General features: G+C 53.1%; 1 protein-coding gene across 1 annotated transcript; it reads left to right on the top strand.

The window, feature by feature from the left end:
* Positions 1 to 2,842: 2,842 nt before the first annotated feature.
* LOC132331412 (ADAMTS-like protein 2) lies at positions 2,843 to 23,692 on the top strand. Its single transcript, XM_059854852.1, has 18 exons — positions 2,843 to 3,026; positions 9,644 to 9,866; positions 11,953 to 12,028; positions 12,513 to 12,615; positions 13,277 to 13,422; positions 13,644 to 13,767; positions 15,023 to 15,103; positions 15,426 to 15,601; positions 15,854 to 16,283; positions 16,973 to 17,381; positions 18,113 to 18,219; positions 18,405 to 18,531; positions 18,861 to 19,074; positions 19,623 to 19,778; positions 20,162 to 20,332; positions 21,967 to 22,143; positions 22,869 to 23,013; positions 23,131 to 23,692. The coding sequence occupies exons 1-18, from the start codon at positions 2,843 to 2,845 to the stop codon at positions 23,247 to 23,249; spliced, it is 3,168 nt and encodes a 1,055-aa protein (XP_059710835.1). The 3' UTR covers positions 23,250 to 23,692.
* The last annotated feature ends 324 nt before the right edge of the window (positions 23,693 to 24,016 follow it).

Here is a 24,016-nt window from a genome sequence, read left to right as displayed (position 1 = left end):
CTGGCCTCTCCTGCTGTAGCTGGACTGTGCAGTTGTGCTGAGGCTGAGGAGAGGCTCTGCAGATCCCTCCTGAGGGCACTCAAGAGCTGAGGATCCTCTCGGAGCCAATGCAGAGGTACCAGGACAGCACAGCACAAGGGATGGGAACAGCCTCCACACAGCTCACAGTCCTCTGAGGTCTGCTCCATCCCCTGCCCCAGCAGCCCAGGGACCACTCAGAAACAAAAACCAGGACATGGCAATGTCCACAGGGGAGCAGACCTGGCCAGACAATGACAGCTTGAGCTGAAGGAATCCCCTGATCTCTGTGTTAACAGAGCTGAATCCTTAGGGCTGCTCAGAGCAGTAGGAAAAAGGATCAGCCTCAGTCCTGGGCAAAGCTCGTGGCTGCAGAGTGCCTGGATCACACAGGTTCCTCCTCACAGGGAGAAAAGTCCAATTGTTCCTGCTCTGGGGCAAGCACCAGGCTCCCTCCAGCAGGCTGGGCAGCAGAAGGAACACACACAGCGAAATAAAGAGGTGCCTGAAGACCTCTCCTCACCAGGCCAGTCTCACATACATCTTTCTTAACTCTCAACCTCTATGATTATGATCCCAAGACTTTCCCCATGAGAAGGCAGCTGCTACCTGTGACAGGTGAGTTGGGAGCAGAATGCATCAGGACCTGATCCAACAGCAGCCACAAACACAGCTTCTCGATTCCAGAGGCCTGTGCTTCCCCTCCTGATTGTGTCTGGAAGATTTTTTTGGGAAACTGTTGGCTGATGGAACCAAATTCAATGAAACAAGAGGTTGAAATAATCCCAGGCAACTTCCAGAGGGCAGGGGATGAGTGTGAATCAGTCCCAAACAGGATTGGCATCCTATAATGGAGAACTGGCTATGGAGAGACAGCTGGGATGAAACCATGGGTGCTACCACAGGGGAGATCCTCAGACTCCTGAATCCTTTAAACACTGCCTGGTGGCAGTACAGACCTGCTCTCTTAACAGGACATGTGAAACAGGAGAGCAACAAGGGGAAAGCCTCTTGTGATGGCAGAGCTGAATGCAAGGCCACAAAGGGCTGCTGCACATGGCAGGCTCAGTCTGCTCACACATAACATCCCACAGCAGAACCAGCTGGCCCAATTGCAAAGTGGCAGCTTTACTTTATGGTCTGAATAAAGACAGTAGGAAAAAAAATTAATTGAGAGAATTGGATTGGAAATTAGTAGGAGGCTGGGAGTAAATTGTGGTGGCTTTGTTAACAAGATTTAAGATGTATTTAATCAGCTGAGTTATCAAACCTTCCCATACACAGGGTAATGTTGGGGGTGTCTCAAGACTACAAGGGAAATCTTATTTCCCATATCCTTGTTCCCACATTGGCTGAGAGTATTCAACACCTCCTCTGCACCTGGAGGAAACAACCACACGGCCGGAACTCAGGATGTGAAATGACAAGAGCAACATTTTAAACACCGTCCTTCTGCCTTCCACACTGCACTCCTGTCACCCCTGTGAGCACAGGAGGCTCAGGAGTGATGAAAGGGGATGAAAGCAGGACTAGCAAGAAAGGTCAGGAGAGGAGGGCACGGAGGGGCCCTGGAGGGGAGAGCAGCAGAGGCCACCTGGATTTGCCCCGTCAGGCTCCCGCAGAGCCTGAGAGGCAGATCCATCCCCCTGTCCAAATCATCCGTGCTGCACATCCTTCCCCTGCCTGCCAGGGCTCCTCTCGGACACTGCTTTGGAGAGGGGCTGAAGAAGATCAGATGCTGAAACGGAGCTAAAACTGCTGAAACTCGCTCAGCTGGAGCCAGCCAGCCCCTTCTTCTGCTTAGGCACAGCCTCTCCCCCACCTCCGTGCCCCTCCACAATTTTTCTTATCTGCGGGGCAGGAGCTGGGTCCGGAGGAACATGACACGGGGCTGCAGCGGGGCAGGACTGAACATTTTCTCCCCTCCCTGCTTTTGTAGGCACAACTGTGCTCTTTGTCAGTGCTTCTCACCCTCATCTGCGTGGGTCCGAAGCAGATCGCCTCCTCCTCCCCTTGCCCCTCCCTGCCGGCAGACAGCTTTGATCAGGAGTCCCCCTGCTGACATCCTTGTCTTTCCCCTCCCTCCCTCCACCTGGAGGCTGAAACTCTCGGTGAGGACTCGATCTCCTCCCCGCACTAATTACAGCACATCTGGCAGGCAGCAGCCGCTGCTGCCCGCCCCGGCCGGGGACACCTGATGCCATTTCTTGCACAGCCTGTGGCCACGGATCACAGCAGGCACCTCCCGGGAGGGCCGAGGTGTGCCAGCACGGCCACTGGCAGCATCCTGCCAAAAGCTGCCCTCTGACCACCAGCACAGCAACCCAGAAAGGAGAGGGCGAGAGATCGGAGACCCTCTTTCAGTGCCTAAAGGGGCTTCAAGAGAGCTGGAGAGGGAGGTTTTATTCAGGGCATGGAGTGACAGGACAAGGGGGAATGGGGTGAAACTGTCAGAGGGCAGGGTGTGATGGGATGTTGGGAAGCAATTCTTCCCTGTGGGGGTGGGGAGGCGCTGGCACAGGTTGCCCAGGGAAGCTGTGGCTGCCCCATCCCTGGAAGTGCCAAGGGCAGGTTGGACAGGGCTTGGAGCAAGCTGGGATAGTGGAAGCTGTCCCTGCCCGTGGCAGGGGGTGGAACAAGATGGTCTTTTAAGTCCCTTCCAAGCCAAACCATTCTAGGATTCTGTGATTCAACCGCCACCCCGCAAGAGCAGCTCCCCGTGTCCTGGGGGATGCTGTGCTCTGTCCCAGCACGGAGCACAGGCTGCTCCAGCGCGGGCAGAGGGATGCCCTGGGAAGCAGAGCTTGCCTAGAGGGCAGGAAAGATGAATCGGGCAGCAAAAGAGCTTTGTGCGGGAGGAAACGAGCGGAACGCTCCGCTCGAGAGCGAGGGGCAGCGCGGGTGGCTCCGCAGGGACCTCTCGGTGCAGGGGCCGCCGCGGGGGCTCGGAAAGGATCGCACCGAGCGCCGAGAGAGCTCCGAGCCCCGGACGCGGCGGCGGCAGGGCGGTGCGAGGGGCAGGCGGGGCGCGGCGGGGCCCGAGGAGCGCCCGGCCCCCATCCCCATCCCATCCCATCCCATCCCATCCCATCCCATCCCATCCCATCCCATCCCATCCCATCCCATCCCATCCCATCCCATCCCATCCCATCCCATCCCATCCCCATCCCATCCCCATCCCATCCCATCCCTCCATCCCTCCCCCGCCGAGCGGCCGCGCCTCGGGTCGCCGCCCGCCACCCGGCAGGTTGTAAAGTCATTAACTCCCCCAGCCATGCCGGGCCGCGCTCCGCGGGCCCCGCCGCGCCCGCAGCCGCCGCTGGTGGGCCGCCGAGCCGCCTCCTCCTCCGCGGCAGCGGCAGCAGCAGCGCGGCATGGCCGCCGCTCCCCGCCGCCTCCTCCTCCTCCTCCTCCTCCTCCTCCTCCTCCGCGCCGCCGCCCCCCTCGGCGATAAGGTAAGCGGCGGCCGCCGAGCCTCCCCCCGCGCCCTCCCTCCCTCCTGCCTTCCTCCCCGTCCTCCCTCCCCTCGGGGAGCCGCGGCGGGGCAGGGACGGAGAGGGGTCCGATCCGCGGCCCCTCGCCCTTCCCCGCAGGTTTCAGGTTCCCATGCTCCGGGATCCCCGCGCTTCCCTCCCGCACTCGTGCGCTGCTCGGCCAGGGGGTTCGTCGCCTGTGCCCCAGGCTGACCCCGAGGAGCATGCTTTGCCCGCTTGCCGTGTCTGGCACTAACAAAAGGCTGATGGGGGTGTGAGGATGCACCAAGAGGGTCCCAGCATCACCAGAGGGACCACGGGGACACGGCGCCTTTCCCTGCCTGGGGGTTCGCCCGAAGCTGCCCACCACGTTCATCCCTCCCATCCTTCGTCCCTTGCAGAAGGTTGGCTCAAGTTTAGGGCTGGAAACAAACAGATTTCTCCCTTCCCTGTCTCCCCCCGCCACCCCGAGCACGGCTTCAGGCAGCTGCTTTCCCCACTAACCATGGGGTGCCTGTCCAGGCATCAGAGCCCCGCGCTGCCCTCATCTCTTCTTTGCTCCACAAAGGACCCCTCAACCTGGCCCTCCTCCAGTGGCACTTGTTTCACCGCAGCACCGAGACCCCTGTGCCTGTCCCGTCCCCTTCCCGAGGCGCAGCCGGGGTGAAAGGCCCCCGTTCCCGTGGCAGGGCGGGCAGAAATCCGTGTTCCCGGCAGAAATCCCGACTTCGCGGGGCGCCGGCAGTGCCCCTGCCTCCACGGGTCACTGCCTGCATTGTGCCTCGGCGCTCCTGTTTCCTCGAGGGGAGCCCGGCCGGATTTCTTTGCTGCCTAAGGAATTCTGCTCTGCTAAAGGAAGAGGGTTTTGGGTTGTGTTTCCCACCCCCAGACTCATGGCCGGGATAAAGCAATCCCACATGAGCCATTTCAGACACAGAGAAGACCAGACACTGCAGATTTACTGGGGACAACTCAGGTTTGAGGAGCAGCAGTGTCTCCTGTTCTGGGCTTTGTCCCAATTTTGACTTTCACGTGTCTCATTCCCACTTTGTTTTTACCTCCCTGCACATCTGCTGCCTGTTCTGTTTACCCTGAGCTGCAGGGCCAAGTCAGAAGCTTCAGGGAGAGCAAGCCAGGTCAAGCTAAAGAGATGTGAAATCCTTCATTCGGGACTGACCGGGATGGACTGCTCCATCAACCCGTGTGCACTCCCTGCCCCAGCAGCTGTGTTTGCACAACACCTCAGACAAGGGCATCCCCAGGTGGGAGGAGGGCTCCCCAGGATAAACACACACCAGCTCTGTGTCCAGCTCTGCCCTGGAGATTCCCTTGCTCCCCACGGAGCACTCTGATCACAGATGATGTGCTGTGAATTGTCTCGGTCTCTAGCGCAAGGCAGCACACAAAATGCTCACTGGGGAATTCCCCCTGCCCTCCCGTTGTCCACATAAAATATTTTACAAAGAGTGTCAGAAAACCTCAGTCCATAGTTTGCAAGCAACTTCCCAACTAACTTCCTTCCTAACTGCATTCGATGCCTCTGCAAAACCTGGTGATAAATGTGTCTCATGTTCACTCCCTCCTCTCCCTTCCCAGCTTTCCATCCTTTCTAGCAGCTTGCCCCAGGATAAGAGCGTTGTCCTGCTTGCAGGGAATGACCTGACTAGGACCCAGTGTTTTGTAATGACGTGCAGCACTTGCCTGCGAACTTTCTGTCATGGCAGGATTATGAACAGAACTTGGTAGTTTCTCCACTGACTTCTGTTCACTGGTTTTCTAATTTGCTTTTCATCTGTGCCTCATTATATGTCCAGATTTTTGTGACTTATCTGCTGCAATTCCACATCCTTAACAAGGATCTCCATCTATTTTCCTACAAATTATTGTTCTTCCTGATACCTTAAAAATTATTCTGCATTGCTTGTTTTACCTCAGATACCTGCCCCTATGAAAAACTCCTAAGATACCTTATTTCAGCTTTTCTAGGGAAAATTTGGGTTTGTGTCTGCTTCCAGTATTGAATCTCTCACACAGACTATGTAGCCTACACAAACAGTGTAAAACAATGACAGGATGAGTAATAACTTTATACAAACCCCATTTCTTTTGTGAAACATCGGGGCATAATTGCAACTGCTATTGTTTTTTTTCCTCAGGGCTCTGGTGGAGTGTAGCACCACAGTTTTAGTCAGAGAATGAGATGGGGAACCCAAACCAGGGCCGTTGAACACGGTCATTCATTCCCAGATAATAATCTGCCATTCATTCCAGGCATTCAGACATCTGAAGCTACTTAGTTATTTCACTAAGTGGTGTGGTTTGCTGTAGAGAGAAGCCCTTCAGCAAAGGGATTGTGGGAATTTTTGGGAGAGGACATACAGTTAACAGCCTCAGAAAAGGTCTGGGAAGAATTTATTTCATTTTCAGCTGCTGTTTCAAGTTGTCCTACGCGCTCAGACAGCATTGAGCAGAACATTTTACGACAGCTACTGTGCCCTTCAGTGGTGGCCCAGCCCTCAAGGCTGCAGAGAGAGCCTTTTCCCCCAGCTCCTCTATTAAGGAGGCATGTTTGTGGTCTCTCTTCCCAGACAGCTTTTCTTCCAGGAGCCAGGCTCTAATGAATCTCAAGATCAGGCACAACAATAAGCAACACGGGGGACTGGGCCACCGACACGGTAATTGCAGCTATTCCCAGGTCTCTGGGAAACCCAGAGTAGCTCTGAGCTGATCCAGGGCATGACAGAGAGGCAGTGGAGAATTCATTTAATCCCTTTAAACTTCAGAAAGGCTGCCTGGAAATCCGATAGGATGTCAGGCCAGGCCCACCCTTCTGTGCAGGGCTGAAGCATTTTTTGCTTGTGGCAGCCTTTGTTTGGCAGGGGGGAGAGGGGAAACAGCTGCTGGGCCTTGGCTTGGGCAGAAAGAGCTTTCAGTAGCACTGGCCTGGAGAGTGGTGTTCCTTTGATACTGGCAAGTCTGGAGACAGGCATTTTATCCTGGAAAAGTTCCCTGCAGGTTGGGGTTCCCCCAGTGAGGGGAGGGCAGCCCTCCCATGGCCTCCAGCACAGGTGTGCAGGCACAGGAATTCCTTGGTCAGCCTCAGAGAGGAAAAGCTGGAGCTCTGCCAGGTGCCAAACCACAGGCACCTCGGGGGAATTCTTGTGGGGAACACCTGGCAGAGCTGGAATATGGTCTGTCTTTTCTAGGGGTGGAAATTCTCATCACCTAAGGAATCATATCTCCTTTAGGCAGAGCCCTTGGTCAGAGCCAGCCTTATAAAGGGCTGGACCTATGTGCATCTCCTGTGCTCTGGTGTTCCTAGCCTGCTCCTTTTCCATGATTCTGCAGCAGAGTGCAAATTAGAGCAGCTCCAGCAGCTCCCATAACCAGGACACTACAAAAGAGTTCAAAATTCAGCCCCTTTCATTTCTCCCTCTGTGAGGAGTAGGGGGATTCATTTGTCCAGAATTCACTCTTGGGATTTGTTGAGAGGCTTGGGAAACTGAAGCTAGGAGTTAATCTAATCTGGAGTCTGTCCCACAGTCCCTAATTTATTATCTAGACTTTTGGAAAAGGCATATATCTTCAATTAAAAACAAGAACCATTTGTGTGTTGTGGTCAATGCAGACTTTTTTCTGACAATGCAGAAAATTCAGCAGAGATTGAAACCAGCTGCCCCAGCTCTAAGTACCTGAAGTTTCCACTCCTAGTCCAGGCCTAGGACTCAGATGCAGTCAAGCCATAAGGGACATGGCCAAGGGGGCAGCTCAGCATTGCCCTTGCTTACACAAGAAAATAAATGCTCCTAGGGAAGGTCTGGCAAGGGAGCTTGGTCATGGAAAACCTGAGAGCCAAATCAATCTACTCACAAAGTGATTGATTCCTCCAGCACAGAGAGGAAGCGGGAGCAGGGATTATGGATATGGGAGAACACTTTCTATTAAAAGAACAAATCTCCCTGACCAGCATCTTTCAATAAATCTTCATCCTGTCAGAGAGGTGCAGTGCAGAGATGTGTCCTGTTTCTCACAGAAAGGAGCTCACAAAGGCAGGGATGCTGATCTCCCCCAAACCTCAGCTGTGCCCCCACATCCCTCATCTCCTTGCACCCAGGCAAAGCACCCCAAGAGCAGGAACCCTTGAAAGGAGCCTGCAGCTTCTCACCATTCCAAACACACAAACCCTGCTTTGTTTGTGGGGTAGATCAACAGAGCAGATTATTTCACTTCACCTCCTCCTCCTGCCCCTTCTCACCTGCAGGGATCACAAGATCCTCAGGGCAGGACTGCCTTGTAGGTTACAGCTACTCATGTTTTTATCTTCTGTCCAGGCAGACCATGTGCCTCATGGAAGGGGTAAGACACCAGCTTTGGGTGTTCCTGCAACTATGGGAGAATCAATTTTGTGCTGAGCTCTCCACTCAGACACCAGATAAATCACTAGAAATCTCCTTCCTGACAGCTGTGAAGAGCTCTTCCACCCCAGCCTTGAAATATGTGTCACACAGAAGCATAGGAGTGGTCAGGGAAAGACTTTAGCTGAAAATCCTTTACCATGAGAGACTTTTGGTTTATTTCCTGTTCAAATGTGGAAGCTGCACAGTCAGAATTTCCATTTACAGTCTGATAATACACAGCGAGACAAAAATTCTCATAGGAAATTGGTTAGGTGATAGTTTGGAAGAACAGAAAAAGGTATTTTTGAAAACACCTCTGTTTCTTTTAATTTCACTTTCCTAATGAGCAGCTCAGCTGCTCACAGCATCTGGTCCCTGTCAGCTCCAGCCAGAACACTGAAGTACAACAAAGAATTTTGTTGTCTTGTTTTTGAAATTGGCTATTGCAGTCACTGGAGAGCAAAGCATCAGGTAGCACAGTGCTTTTTTTTTTTTTTTTGCAGCAGAATTTGGCCATCAAAAAAAGGCACTATGCACATTTCAACCATTTAAGGTACAACTTAAAACCATTTGCATAAAGCAGCTGCATCTCCTCTGCCCAGAGGCTGTTCTGTTGGCAGGCACTGAGGAAACACAAGTTCTCAGGCAGGAATTACTCGACAAGAAGAAGAGCACTCTGGCTTTATTACACCCTGAAAGAGCATAAAAGCCAAGAGACAGCCCTAGCAGTGAGCAGAGCACATTTAGAGATGAGCAAACCCTGCAGAGTTTTCTCTCCCATCCATCAGTTCTCCTTTGCAGAGGGTTGTTTACAACAGGACCAGCTAAACCCAGCATGTTTTGCTAACAGTAGCACTGATACAACTTCCCTGAGCCCTTGCTCTAAGAAAGCACACCTCACACACACAGAATATTCATTTTTGTTCATTAATATTTAAACACTTGGCATTTTAGCTGGATAAATCCCTTCTAGTCACTGTCCTGTGTTAAACTCAGGGCTGCATTCAACACTACTCACAGCTGTGTTTCACTAAACAGCAGATTAGTTCTTGCACAGGCAAGTTTGCCAAAGTCCCTGGGAGCTTTTAGACCATCAAACACTAAACAGGGAAAAAAAAAAAAAAAAAAAAACCTCCAACTAAACCCCAGAATTGTTTACCTGCTGGGAATTGTGGAGGCACAGCCAACAGCAGCCTACTGCAAGGACCCTTCTGGGGCCAGAGGAGCTCAGGTCTGCCAAATTTAAAGGATTTAAAGGCTGAGACCCAGCAAGGTGTGCTGGGAGAGGGAGCATTCCTCCTCTGAACATAGTAGGGTTTGTGGGGAGAGGCTCTGATTCTGAAGCTCTCTTGAAAATTATTGGGGGATGAGGAGCCTGGATCTGAGCTGCTTTAGTCACAAAGGGAAGGTTATTCATGGATAAACTGAACTCTGAGGATTGACACCTGTGTATTCCCAGCTTCCCTGCACAGCCAAGAACTGCAACTCTTCTCTCCTGAGCCAGGTGTGAGCTGTGCTGAGAGTGATGCTGTGGGGCCAGGCTGCAGCTGCTGTTTCTGCCATACATGTCCAGCCCTACAGCCCTTCCCCATCTTTCTTAGGGATGGAAAGTCTCAACACCTAAGGAATCATATCCCAAGGCATCCTGCTTCCCATGCAGGACTTGGTCCTGGAGGGAAGTTTTAATTTTGAGATCCTGGTGTGGCCCCACAGGACTCAGACCCTGGCATGTTTGTCCCACTGTTGGGTCTCCAGGAGGCATCCAGGTGACAGGACAGCTGCCTTTGGTGGTGAAGAGCCAGGTTCTCCAGCTAACAATGCTCTGTTTCTGTCAGGACAGTAGTGAGGCAGCAGATGGAGCTGGCACCAGGGATGAAGAAGTCACCAAGTGGTGGGGAGAGTGGAGCTCCTGGTCCACCTGCTCCCGGTCCTGTGGAGGGGGAGTCACATCCCGGGAGAGGCACTGCCTGAGACAGAGGTGAGCTGTGGCCCAGCCTGAGCCTGTGGCCAGGGCAGTGGGGTGCCCCAGAGCTGTGTTTTGGGGCTGAACCTCCTGGGTTTGCAGGGTCAGCCATTCCCTCATCTCTGGCCTCTGGGAAAGGAAGGCAGCTGTTGTGTGTGGGCAGTGGTGACAGGAGAAGCACGCTGCAGTGGGCAGGTGACAGGTTCCCTGAACATGGCACTCACTCAGCTTGACTTACCTGATGGGGAGCAAGGGGTTGGTCCTCTCTTGGAGTCCTGAAGAGGACAGGGTTATGGGCTGGCTCTGTTCTTCTCCTTTCCCTCACAAACCTTCACTGCCACGGCTGCTCTGACCAGTCCAGCCCTGATTTGTGGCCAGCTCCTGTGCTCAGGATGTGGGCACACACTGCCAGACACCTTATGGGGACTTGATTTACTCTTGGCAGCAGCCAGCTCAGCCACATCTCAGCAATTTCCCCTTTATTCCCTGCAGAGCTGGCAAGTTTTTTCCCCTCTGTCATTTATCTGACAGCATCTGCATTTGTCCCCTACAGCTGTAACAGTGCTGGGATCAGTGGGATTGGGTTCGTGGGAGCGGGGAGAGCAGGGAACTACAGCTGCCTGAACTTCTGCTGTCCTCTCTGGGCTACCTTGCCACCAATTCCCCCTCCTCCTCCTCGTCCTCCAGCAGCTCTGTACCCTGCTACCCCAGGCTGGTGGGCTGTTAATGAGAGCAGGCATCCTGCAGCACAGCGAGCTTTCCCTTCTGCGTGAATGCACTCCTGAGCAGAGCAGGCTCAGACCAGGGCCCCTGGCCTGCCCTCCTTCCTGCAGCAGAAAACTTCTTTTTGGTGAGCTGGCTGACAGCATGGTGAAGGTCCAGATGTGCTGTAGGACCTTCCCTCTGGATGGCTCTGCTGCTGCTCCTCCTCTCCAGCACCCTGGGAAAGCAGTGGGGAACAGCACAGAGAGGGAGCCTGGGGCGGTCCTGCACCCCTACAGCCAGAGCTGCCCTTCTGCCCTTTGCTTGATTCCAGAATAGAGATTTTTCTCTCCATTTGATGCCACCTCTATCCTTGACTCCACAGCTGGGGAGGGAAGGGTTTGCTATGGTGTTTTAGTCCAGGGATCAAATCTGAATTTAAAAAAAAAAAAAAGAGAAATCCCAGCCCAAAGGTTTTTGCAGCTTTAAGGTGAATTGCTTAATGTGAGCCAGGTATGGCCATGAAACAATTTCTGTCTGAGTCTGCAGGAAGCCTCGGCTTCTGAAAGGCATGGTACTTTTGAAGTCTTCCTGCAAATTTAGGCTCTGCCTGTGTCATGTAGAGCATTGCTCTGGAGGGACAGCTGCAGCACCTCCAGCCAGGCCAGCCTGAATATGCTTATGGTGATCTTGTATCCTCAGTTCCCAGTGCTGTTAACACTTTGTCTGCTGCACATCTTGACACATTGCCTAAATTATTTTGCAGATGATTACTGCATTGCCTTAACCTATGCTCTCAGCCACTCTCCATATATCTGCACAGCTTTCAAGAAGTTTTTTCTGTCTTTGCATCAGCCCAGTATCTCCTGCAGAGCTCATGCTGGCCAGAGTGAAAGATTCAAGTGTTAAGAAATTCCTATGGTTTTGGCTCATCACCTGTACCAAGCCTTCTCTGATAACTGTTGGGGTGACCAGTCCCCCTGACAGGCACCATCTCTCTGTGCTTATTGCACAGTGGATTCTGAAATCACCTCCCCCAGTCACTGCAAGTCCTGGGCACGTCCATAGGAATGATGGACCATCAGGTTCTGCAGTCTTTTGGTCACATCAGCCCTTCTGGAGCTCAGAGGCGAAGGGACACAGGGGTGCCAATACTGCAATTTCTCCCTCTCTGCTCAACCTACCCCAAAACAAGACCAGCCTAAAATCACAGCCCACCTAAAAGCACTGAAGATGTGTTTCAGATGAGATGTTGGCCAGTCTAGATCCAGAAGGCTCTGCTCTGGTGAAACACTTGCCTTGTTCCTCCCACTTAAGTCAGGCCTGACTCCTGTGTCATCCTCAGTACCTGGGTACTTCATAGACCTCCAGCTCATGTCTGGAAACTTCTGCTTTTCAGGCTCCAGATGCCTCAGGGAACAAATAGCACCATGTGTGTTGGTCAAGCCAAGCACTACCAACTGTGCCAGCAGCAGGTGAGAACCACTTCCAGTTCTGCCTGGTCCTTACTGGGGGGTGAGGGACTCAGGGGGTCCTACTTGGAGCTGCAAAGTCACCAGCACTGGGGGTGGGATTGGTCCCTCAGAGGATGGAGACAAGGGATACGATCCTCTCCTGGGGAGGTGGATGTGGGAGATGGGCTCTGTTCTTTGGGACTGGGAGATGGGACAAAAGGATGTAAAAGCATATTTGTTGTGGGGTGAGGGGAGGGATAAAGTTTTCCCAGTGTGCTTTTCCCGTTGCTGCTTTTCCCATTGCTGGAAGGAATTTTTGCAGGGCTGTTAAAGGCAGCTGTTTGAGAGGCCCTTGGCAATGAAGGCCTGGCCTTTCTGCCATCACCAATTCCTTCCAGGGTGGACAGGGCATTTTCATCCTGCAAGGATGGAGCAGGGACAAGCAGCTGTCACAAGAATGGCTGTGAGATAGGGAGCTTTGTGATTGCCTTTATTCCCTCCATAGCCCTGCCCAGCCAACACAGCAAGCTTCAAGCAGCAGCAGTGCTCCAGCTTCAATGCCAAAGCCTTTGGGAAGCACTATTACCACTGGATGCCCCTCTATCCAGGTGGGTTTTCACAACTTCACACAAGGGTGATGGTCAGGAAACACCCACAGAATCTTCTTGGGCGCAGAAAAGTAAAGTCCTAGGGGACAAGGGACGGATGCTCTGGGTTGCTCTGAACAGGATGCTCATCCATTTCCTACACAGTGACTTCACATGGGTGTCCAGTTGTCCCTTGAGGCCCAGACTGAGTTCACCTAAGATATCAGCCTCTTTCTGGACTCACCTGTTTTTCTATTAGCTGCCAAGGGCACATGGAACATCTGCACCTGCAGCTGCTCAGGTGAACGGGGCAGAGCTGGCCACCAGCCCACAGTCAGTGCCCCTCTTACAGCCCTTTTTTTGCTCCTGTGCATTTGTGTGTGGCCTGGGATCTGCTGATGCACATTGCCATGTTGGGCACAGTGATGGCACTACAAGGGCATGGCAAGGAAGAGGGTTTGCCAGCAGGAAGTATTTCTGCTTGGCACAATCCCCAGTGCAGCCTTACACCGTGACCCCTGCTCTGCTGTAAAATCCATGGCCTTGGGGTGTCATTGCAAGTGCCAGGAACATCCAGGGTGACATCAAACCATCAGCAGGGACAAGGGGAAGGTCCCCCTCCTTGCTGCCCATCTCTGGGCACCTTGAGCTGCCTGGTGACCCTGTGGCTCTGTCCCTGCAGATGACTACACCAGTATCTCCAACAAGCCATGTGACCTCCAGTGCACCACCCGTAGTGGAGAGAGGCAGCTGATGGCCCGAGCACAGGATGGCACTTCCTGCAAGGACAGGACCTACCAAGGGGTCTGCATCAATGGGAGGTGTGAGGTGAGGTCCTGGCAGGAAGCAGTAGAGAAACTGGGATTTTTTACTTGCGTGGCTGGACCTTCTGGTCATCGCAAAGCTAAGGGGAATTGAAACAGAGGCCTCGCATTGGATTCATTCATTACTACCCCCAGAACCTCCCCAAAAGAGCACTCAGGGAAAGACCCTGCCCCTGTGGAGATAAGCTGGCCCCAGGAAACCCTCTGTTGTTTTGTCCTTTGCAGCCAGTTGGGTGCGATGGGAGCCTGTACTCGCCCCGGACCATGGACAGATGCAGGGTGTGTGGAGGGGACGGCAGCACTTGCCACCGTGTCTCGGGCACCTTCCGAAAGGCAATCTCACAGATAGGTACTCCCTGCTACCAGTCTGGAGACTTCACTTGCTACTTCTCACCACCAGCTGGCATGGAGGGGGACTGGCTTGAACGTGGGTAGGAGCTTTCCCAGCTGCTTGGTGGAAAAAGTGGAGGAGTGCCACCACCCTTGCTTAAACGCCTGTGTTTTGTCCTTCTCACTTAATCATCAGAGGAGATTGGTTTAATGTGCTCTGTATTAGGCTGGTAAGGTTTCCCTTCACCTGTTTAGAATAGGAAGCAGCTGGGGATCTATTTGTTCCTATTGATTTTGGCATCTCGCCCACCTCAGATAATGTGAAGAGATCAATGAATCTTCTTTTATTTGTGCTACGTGTTCATCTGAAACTTAAGCTATGATGAGGGTCACAGCATTTTTTCAACCTGCATTTAATCCCCTGCTTTCCCCAGTCCTGTGGCTGGTACAGCTGAGGGACATACCCCTCTGAAATTGGGCTGAGGTTCCCTGCAGCCTGGTGGCCCTGTCCTCCAACCACAGGAGGAATGGACTGTGGTATGTTCATTAGTAATTAATGGACTGGGGTTTGAGGATGTTTTGGAACAACATTTCACACTGATGTTGTTTCACTAGTTTGCCTCACTCCCTACAAACAGCAGCCTAGAAAAGCACTCAGGCCCCTTTCCAGGGCAGGGGTAATGGTCTTACCCCCTGTAGCAGTATGGGTACACTTTAGGGCTCCCATTCCAGCCCTCATAATATCTTATAGAACAGACAGGACCTGTGTTTCCAGCAGGAAAGACAAACTGCCAAACCACGCAACTTTAAAAGCCTCTTATTTCCTCTCCCTTTAAAGGTCAATTTTTATGTTACTCCTGAGACAAATTCCATGGAGTCAGGAGCTGAGGGGACCTATGCTCTTTTTCCACCCTCTGTTCAGCATCAGCCCTGATCACTACTAAGCTTTTTTTCTGTGCTCTTGCCAGAAAGAGTGTGAAAGCACAATCATCCACACCCCCAAAGCCAGACTGTTTCCTTGTGCAGTTCCTTCCCGACTCCAAACCCAGCAGTGCTCAGACTGACATCCGTAATGGTGATCTGTTAATGGGATTTCAGAGGAGATCTGGGACGAGAGCTCAGACTGGTGCAATGTACATTTAGGTCCTTGGCACCCTGCTCCTGAAGGGCAGCGCTGCCTCTCTACAAACACACTTGTCCCATGAGCTGCTTTTCCCACCCAGACCTTTTTATTCTGCCCTGGGGGTCTCCTCACGCCCTGTTCTGTTCCTCAGGTTATGTGTTCATCACCAACATCCCTGCTGGTGCCACAGACATCCTCATCATTGAGCGCAGGAAAACAGAAAACATCCTGGGTGAGCAGAGGAGCTGGATGGGTGTGGAGACCCCGGTTCAGCTGCCTGGGAGCTGGGAGGAGGCTCCCTGAACTCCCACCTATGCTGTGAGAGAGCCACTGAGAGCCATTTCCTCCAGGGTAGCTACATGGGTGCCTCATCTCTCCAAAAACCAAGGCTACTGGAGAACAGTGCCAGGAGAGACATTTGGAACTCAAGTTTGCTATGGTCAGGGCCTGGGGTTCTGTTTCTGCTGGGCTTTCCTCTTTCGTGGGCTCTTTGCTCTCCTTAGTGCCAGAGCTCTGCAGAATGTCCCATTTGTCTGTTTTCTCTCTCTTTGAAGCACTTGCTGATGAATCTGGACATTTCTTCTTCAACGGCAACTCTGCCATTGACAACCCTCAGAACTTCAGGGTGGCTGGGACTGTCTTCAAGTACCGGCGGCCCTCGAGCCTGAACTCGGATGGGCTGGAGTATATCATAGCTCATGGGCCCACTAACCAGTCTCTGAATGCCATGGTACGTGAGGAACCAGATTTAGGCTTGCCTGCCTCCCTCAGATAACAGGAGTATAACCTGGTTCCCAAGCCAAACCTGGGTGTAGGTGGGTTAAGGAAGCCAGACAGGTGGGTGGGGGCTTTCCTTTTGGATTTATGAGGATGCTGTCTTCTCTTAACAACCATCACCAAACAGATGTGGCTAGAAAAGGCTTTTGGGAAATTCATACCCTTAATTAAAAGCAGTTTTGTTTTCTTTCCCCATTTCCTCCAGTACTATAACTTTAATGGGAAAATGCCTCACATAACTTACGACTACACTGTGCCACGGACACCACCTCTCCGAACTGCAGCCCCTGCTCTTGCCAGGCCTCTCTATCACCACCTACCAGTGACCAGCCAGAGCCACCCCATTCCAGCCAACTCCAGAGCTGCCCAGAGAGATTTCAATGCCACATGGCTCTCCCTGTCACCAGATGACACCAGTGAACAGCTTCCTCTAAGGGAAGGGCAAGAAGATTTAGACTTTGGTCCCCCGCACTTCTTCCAGACCAACTTTACCAGTCAGACCCAGGACTGGGGCTGGGAACAAAGTGAAGAGAAGGAAAAGTATGACTTTCAGATCAGACAGGTCTACCATGCAAACATAGCAGGAGAGGAAGAGGAGGAGGAAGCAGCAACAGTTGGTGGAGAAGCAGAGTTGGGTTGGTTGCTTTGTTTTTCCTTCCCCCGTTTTATTGACTGGAAGCGGACATTCTGCAGTGGTCTTTTGGAAATCTCAGGTGGCTTTAGCATCAGGGTGAGCAGGAGGGAAGGATGGTAAACAGTGGGGTGGAGACTGTCAGGAAGCAGCAAGGGCCAGTAGCTCTGTGAGGGAAGGGCAGGCTCTGAGAGGGAGGCCACAGTGAGGAGGTGTTAGGACATGGGCTGGACTTGATCTCAAAGGTCTTTGCCAATCTGGTTCATTCTATAGCTATGTGATCCTGTAATTTGGATTTGGCAGGGCACTCGCTTGTTTCCTGGGCTTGGCAGGTAGGGCAGTGACACCAACAGAGCTTGGCAACAGTCCAGTGATCATCAGGGGACAGCAAGGAGACAAGTCAAATGTCCAACCCGAGGCTGATCTGGGAAAGCCATACAACAATTCAGGAACAAAGAACATGTGCAACATTGTGCAGCCCAGTACTGAAGGCCCAGACTGGAGCTTAAATGGGGCTCCAGAGTAGTGGGCAGACAGAGTGAGGGCTTGGCCAGGGTAATTAAAGCCTGTTGATGCTCCCTGGTAGAAATCTCTGATTTTTAGGCTGAACGCTGAATGTTTTTTGCCTTGCTAAATGCCACACACTGAAATACAAGCAATCCCATATAGTTAAAGCTTGTATCTTAATTCCAGCTCTCAGGTTCAACCAAATATCCATCAGTACAGCTGTGCCCTACAGCATGAGGAGACCTGAGATGTCAGAGAAGAGCCGTGGGACATCCTCCAGGCTCCGTCTCTTCAGGCGCCTCTGCCAGCGAGACCCCCACAATGCCGCCTTTTGCAGGGAGCTGCAGCCCCTGGCAGCCAGGCTGGTCCCCAGGAACTCCACAGCCAGGCTCTGGCCCCACTGGCCACAGGGCCTCCACAGAGCCCTGGCTCAGAAGAACTCGCTGGAGGACTTGAAGGTGGAGGTGTTTGCTGGGAGTCAGGGGGAAGCAGCCAACTACAGCACGATGGCATCTGTGCAGAGCCCTCTGCTCGGGGCCAGCCCGACCGCCAACATCAGCCAGGCAGAGCCTCTGCGAGCCCCTGGCACTGAAAGGTGGCACCTGATTTTCCAGCATGCTTGGCTGGGGAGGGAGGGCCAAGCCAGTCCCCTGCTGTCCTTGATGTCCCTGTTCACCAGTGTCTATCCATGGAAGCTGCTGTAGGTGTTTCCTCCAAGGACTGATTGTTACAACTGGCTTGACATGGAGCTCCTGGAACATATTTCAGGGTCCATTTAAATGGTGCTGAAGGACCTGGTGTTGGTTGTAAACAAGGCCAGGAATCCATAGCATGTCACATATACCATCCTGTCATACCCTTCCTGTCCTATTCCTCTGGGCACATAAGCTTCTGAAGCTTCTGTAAATATCCGGCAGGAGACTGAGGACCAGCTTTTAAATATTTCTGGCAAGCCACATATGAACTCTCCCCACCACATTATATGATATGAGAGAGACTTTGCTTGAGCTTCCCTTTCCAACTCAAATCATGCCTCGAGGCAAGGTACAAGCTGAGGCTGAGGGCACCCCCATGGCTGGCAAACCACGATGTACACAATACTCACTATGAATGATGCTTCCTCCTTGCTAGTTGAATTTGGGAGGTGGATCAAGGCTTTGCACTGTCTGTTCATCAGTGGTCTGCCTTGCCCAAGATGGGAGAAATGGAAAGCAGAAACACTGGCTTTCTTTCCATCTTCAAAGACAGCAAGGAGGAATTACCCTATATTTCATGTTTGCAGCAATTTTTTTCATTTTTAGCTCACACCACCTCCTTTTTCCACAGCAATGAGTTTGATGTGAGCCCCGTGGGCCACGATGACATCAGCTTGGCTGACATGTATCGGTGGAAAGTCTCAGCTTATGCTCCCTGCAGCTCCACCTGCACTTCAGGTAGGTCTGGCTTCAGGTGACTGATCACGTGAGGTCCTTTTGCGCTGTTGAGGGAGAGAATCCTGGTATTTCTTTATATGACAGGGAGAGTTTCAGATGCAGTGAGCACTCCAGCAATTTAATGCTGGTGAGAGGAGGCTCTTGGCTCTGAGGGAGCATGGCTGAGGGTTTTGCTGGCCCAGCAGGTATCAGCACCTCCTATGCCATGTGTGTGCGCTATGATGGAGTGGAAGTGGATGAATCCTACTGTGATGCCCTGACCCGACCAGAACCTACCCACGAATTTTGCACAGGGAGAGACTGCCAGCCTAGGTGAGTGGAAGTGACATCAGCTGTCCACAGGGAGATATCTTTCTAAGAATCACTCTCTGCTCAAGGCATACAGCCATTTTTGGGCTGAAAGGTATGCTTAAACTAAGAAGACCTCATATCCCCTTGTAATAAAAAAGAGGGGAAGAATCTGGGACCTGAATTGCCTGCTTTTAAAGGCCAGAACCACATTTATTCAGATGTCATGAGCAGAGCCACAGCAGCAGCTGCTGGGTGAGCCAGCCCTGGGTGTGTAGCTCTGTGTTTCTGCCACCCCAGGCCCCTGGTCCCCCTTACCTGGGTGTTCCTTTGTGCTTTCTCTGCTCGTGGAGGTGGGAGACCAGCCGGTGGAGCGAGTGCTCCCGGACCTGCGGCGAGGGCTCCCAGTACCGCACCGTGCGCTGCTGGAAGATGCTGGCGCCAGGCTTCGACAGCTCTGTCTATGATGACCTCTGCGAGGCAGCGGGGCTGGCCAGGCCCATGGAGAGGAAAGCCTGCAAGAACAAGGCCTGTGGGCCCCAGTGGGAGCTCTCCGAGTGGTCTGAGGTAGGCTTTGCTCCCAGACCTGAGCAGCCAGGGCTGGGGGGGGGGACCTGGAGGAAGGTGGCTGGCAGGTGTTGGTGCTGAGGAAGCCCCTGGGGAAACAAGGAGTGTCTTTATCTGTAGCTGCCCTGTTCTAGCACTGCTTAGCAGACAAAGCCCATTGCAAAACGTTTTTTCTAAGGTCACTTCAAAAGCAGGACAGTGACCAAGTGAAAGCCCTGCCAGCAAGAAGCTTCCTCTTCTGGAGGATCCAAACTGAGGGGCAATTGGGAAAAACTAAAAGCCCATTGCAGTCCCTTTGACTGACTGCTCTGGTTGTGGCCCAGTGGCTTTGAACAGCAGTTTAAGCATCAGCACATTGATGTGTTGAAGCTCTAGGTCCCAAAATAAATGAGCAGCAAAGGTAGCGGCGGACACACCTTTTTCTGTCCCTGCTGGGGCCCTTCCCCTCCCTCCTAGAGCAGCAGGAGGAAAACAGGAGGCGGCACAGCCGCTTCCGCACCTTGTTCTGTGCTCTGAGTGCCGGGGCTGACTCGCTGTGGCCCCTGCAGTGCTCGGCGCGGTGCGGCACGGCGGGGACCATGAAGCGCGAGGTGCGCTGCTCCGTGGAAGCTCCGCTGTGCGACGAGTCCCGCAAGCCCAGCAGCGAGAAGGAGTGCACGGGCCCGCCCTGCGACCGCCGCTGGACCGCCTCCGACTGGGGCCCCGTGAGTCCGGGGGTGCTGCGCCGCTGGCACCCAGCGCTGGGCTGGAGGGTGGGAGCGGCTGGGCAGATCAGCTGCAGATAGAGCTCTGTCGGCTCTCTTCGGGCAGGGCCGAGCTACAGAAACTAAAATAACCTCTGTTTTTGGCTGTCCTTGCTGGATATTTTGGTTAACTGTGAGCTGAGCTCTAGTCGATAATCTGGGAAGCTCGCAGCATCTGGAGAATGGAAGCCCCTGAGTAAATGTACCTCTAAAGCCCCTTGGAATCCAGTGCAACAGTCCCAGTGTCAGGGCTGGACTCTGGACTCAACTCTACTGGCACCCCCAACCCTGACCTGTCCAATTCCCTGCTTTCTGATGTGTCTAAATGCCTTTTGCTCTCCAAGTGCTCAGGTCCGTGCGGCGAGGGGCGCATGAGCCGCTTCGTCGTGTGCCGCAACCTGGAGGGCAAGGTGATCTCCAGCTCGCAGTGTGACCCGGCCACCAAGCCCCTGGCTGTCCACCCGTGTGGAGACAAGAACTGCCCCGCACACTGGGTGGAGCAGGAGTGGGAGCAGGTAAAGCCAAGCCCAGCCCTGTGTCCTCAGAGCTCCTTTCCACCCCATATCCCAAGGATGTGGTGGGAGCTTGGTTCCCTTGGCAGGGCACAGTTGTACGGCGTGACCTCCAGACATGGATCTGTATCCTTGCCCCAGCTCCTTTGAGAAAGGGGGAAGGAGTAGTGAATATCCCAGCTTGTCCCTGCCGTACCCAATAAAAACCCCAAAGTCTGTGGCATTTGCTGCCTTCCCAAGGAGCTCCACGGGAGGGCAGCAATACCTTGAGGAAACTACTCTCCCACCTGGCTCCTCAGCAGAGCCGTGTTCACTCACCCCCACAGAGGACACAAGTTTCCCACCAGTAAAGAGAAAGTCAGAACAAAACCGGCTTCATCTCTGATAAGTAACAGCCGAAGGTAAACCTGAACCACAGCCCAGATCCCTGTGCTGGAAGTCACATCCAGATCATAACAGTGTACTTGCTTCAGGGATTACAATCCAGTGGACGTGGTCCAGCTGCTCTGTTCCACCCAACACTCAATCTTTGCACATCTTTTTACTCTCTTTCTGTTGCTCAAGGCCAAAAGACTTCATGCTTTGCCATACATGCTGATCCAAATCCCAGAATATCCAAAGAAACACATTGAGTCAGTTGTGAGGCTTGGGCTTTTTCTTTGAAGTCTTGAGAAAAACAGGGATCTATATAGCAGTAAGGAAGAAGGTTTCTAGGAAATAAGAGAAACAGCCAAGCCCTCTTCCCTCCAATAATGGCTAAGCCTCTCATCTCACTTTGCTCCCTTTATAGCTGCTGACTGGATTCAGCTGAGCCTCCTCCAGCACCAGTAACAAGCACAGGCTGGTTAAACCTGGCCGTTCTGTAGCCCTCCATGTGGGTCACACACAGTCCTGAAGCACCATTTTCAGCTGTGACCTGGCTGTGAAACTCATCAGAGCTCTGAAAGACCAGCTGAGCTCCCCATCTTTGCCTATGCCAGCTTCTTTGCTGTGTTCTCTCCACTGATGAGCTCTGAGTTTTCAGGATGACTAAGGGCGGAGGCAAGCCAGTTGTGCTGGCCCTGCTGTGGTGAAAAAAGACGCAAAGCAGTGAAATCTCAAACTGGCAACTGCCTGCATGGGCATCAGGGAGCACATCCTGCCTCCTGCTGCTTTTCCTGGTGCTGTCCTGAGGGAGAGAACCTTCCCAGCTCAGCCTGCATAGCTCTGGGTTCAGCAGTGTGTGTCTGTGCACATCACCTGCACTGCACCACTTGGGTCCCCTTGGGCCCACAGAAAGCTTGGCAGGACTCCAAGATGTAGGTTGCTACATGCATTTGCTATCTGAATTTTCAGAGCAGAGCTACACATAAAATAAGACAGAAACAGCCTCTTGCAGTCTTAGCTTGGCCGCTCCAGGCACCCTGTGGTAGCTGCTCTCGAGGCCAGCCAAGGTGAACTCAGCTGAACACTAATTACCAGCATCTGTCCCTGCTCCCTGGGAAACCTGGAGACACTCCCTGCTCCTGTGGCCTGGGCAGCACTTCCCTCTGTTAGACTGGTGTTAGCACAGGCATTAAGCCTTCCTTCTGAGCAGAATGCCCTCTTGCTTGAAGCTGGAGCATCATTTGTCACCAGGCTGCTCTGTTCCCTCACAGTGTGACGCCAGCTGTGGGCGAGGGGTGAAGACCCGGCTGGTGCTGTGCGTGGGCCTGGAGAACGGGCTGTACAGGGAGTACCCTGAGAAACGCTGTGAGACCTCTCCAAAGCCTGAGGAACAAGCTGTCTGCTTCAGGAGGCCGTGTTCTACATGGTTCACCACCTCCTGGTCCCAGGTAGGGCTGGGGGTGGTGGGGAAGGGGCAGGGGAGGCTTCATAGCCCTGGTTGGTGGAGCAGGACCTGTGCTGAGGCTCTCCGGCAGCCTGCTCAGCCAAGGATTTGCCAAGTCTGGATGAGACCCCAAGTTCTGCTCTCCCAAGGATCTGCCAGGTCTCGATGGGACCCCAAGTTCTGCTCTTCTGCAGAACAGGCAGCAGGATGAAAGACTGGCACACGCAGGCTGGAGAAAATCTTGGAGCATGGGGGTTATTGCCTCAAGAAGAGCATGCACCACACTCCAAACATGCAGGGTAAAGCTGTGTCTGCTCTACTGCCAGAAGTCTCCACTGCCAGTTTTGTCTTTCCCTCTTTCCCTTAATAGTAACTGGTGAACATTTGGGTATGGGAAGACTGGGGAGCTGTGTCTGGCTCATAGCAGCAAGTTTCTCCATTTTCTGTCACGGCATCAGCACTCCAAACAAGAATAGTTCTGAGCTGCAGCAAAGAGATGAAAAGCAAACTCTCCCTTGCTCTGGCCCAGCCCCAGCTCAGGGATGCTTTCCTCCGACAAGAAAAAAGGGAGAGTAAGTTTGAGATCAGTGTGACATTTGACCCAAACCTCCTCAAGACCAGGGATCCAAAGCAGGGATTAGGAGACCTCACTCGAGCAAAGAACTTGGGAGCCATAGACAAACAGAAAATGCCTCTCATGCTCTCTCTGCTGTTTCTTGACCCCGACAGTGTAGCAAGACGTGTGGTGCTGGTGTGCAATTGCGGGAGGTGAAGTGCTACCAGGGGGAAGCACTGGCTCAGGGCTGCGACCCCTCTGCCAAGCCAGAGGCCAGGCAGGCATGCCAACTCCAGCCATGCCCCACGGAGGCACCAGGTACATCTGGGAGGGCAGGGAGGTGGAGGACCCCTCGGCTTTGTCCATGCTGTGATGTCCATGCTGGGGAAGCACATTTCCTTTGTAACCCCTTCTGCGTGTGCTTTTCCTCCCCAGAAGATGCCTGTGAAGACAAAGCGACGGCCAACTGCGTGCTGGTGCTAAAGGTGAAGCTGTGCTCACACTGGTACTACAGGAAGGCCTGCTGCTGGTCCTGTCGCCTCAAGTCATCCTGAGTGCTGCCAGGCTCTACTTTCCTTCCAAGTTCAGGGGCAGCAGCCCCCTCAACTCAGACTTTCCACTTGAAGCCACACCACTTGGCCTGGCTGTTGAGCCAATCCCTGTAGAGCAGCCTGCTCAGCGAGGAAGGATTTTTATGACTTAGTCATCACTGTTCCCTCTCCACCAAGAGGGTTTTACACAAGACAAACCATCAGTGCCTAGAAAGCTACTGAGGAGTGAGTTGGGAGAGCCTGTCCCTGCTGTCACCGTCTCTGAGGGTGCTGAGTCCAGCCTGCGGCAGGGCAGAGATGGCAGCATCCCTCTGCTCTGCCCTGCAGGCTTCCCATTACAAGGGCAACTGCCAAAACACACCCAAAATTGTCACAATAAAGAGATAAACTATAAAACTCTGGATTTGGGATGCATGTGCCTAGGCCAGAGCCAAGGGAGGAGCAGGGGACACAAGAGGAGCAAAAGCAGGAGCAGGAAGGGTGGGAGGAAAAATCCTTGCACCAGTAGAGCTTCCAGGCAGCACTGGATAAAGCCCTTTTGGTGTTGCCTGCCAAAAGAACAGAAACCACTCCTGGTTTGTATTTCAAAGTCCTCATTTATTTCTGACATTGAATTTGGACCCATAGCTGAGCAACAAAGACAGAGAATAGTAACAGGAGGAATCTGAAGTGGAAAAAAACCTGGGATCCCTGCCCCTACCCCATCCTGTTCTTCCACCAGCTCCCAAACCCTCTAATTCTCAGCTGCATCCCCCTTGTTTTCAGCCCTT

Source organism: Haemorhous mexicanus, chromosome 9 (assembly GCF_027477595.1).
Source record: "Haemorhous mexicanus isolate bHaeMex1 chromosome 9, bHaeMex1.pri, whole genome shotgun sequence".
NCBI classification, from domain to species: domain Eukaryota; kingdom Metazoa; phylum Chordata; class Aves; order Passeriformes; family Fringillidae; genus Haemorhous; species Haemorhous mexicanus.
Note: the sequence above shows the minus strand (reverse complement) of the source record. Positions and strands in the feature narration are given on the sequence as shown.

Coding starts and splice junctions, on each gene's coding strand:
- LOC132331412 (XM_059854852.1), top strand. CDS start 2,843: ATGAATCGGGCAGCAAAAGAGCTTTGTGCGGGAGGAAACGAGCGGAAC. Junction 16,284..16,972: donor TGGTGGAGAAGCAGAGTTGG/GTTGGTTGCTTT, acceptor TCTTAATTCCAG/CTCTCAGGTTCAACCAAATA. Junction 23,014..23,130: donor ATGCCCCACGGAGGCACCAG/GTACATCTGGGA, acceptor TTTCCTCCCCAG/AAGATGCCTGTGAAGACAAA.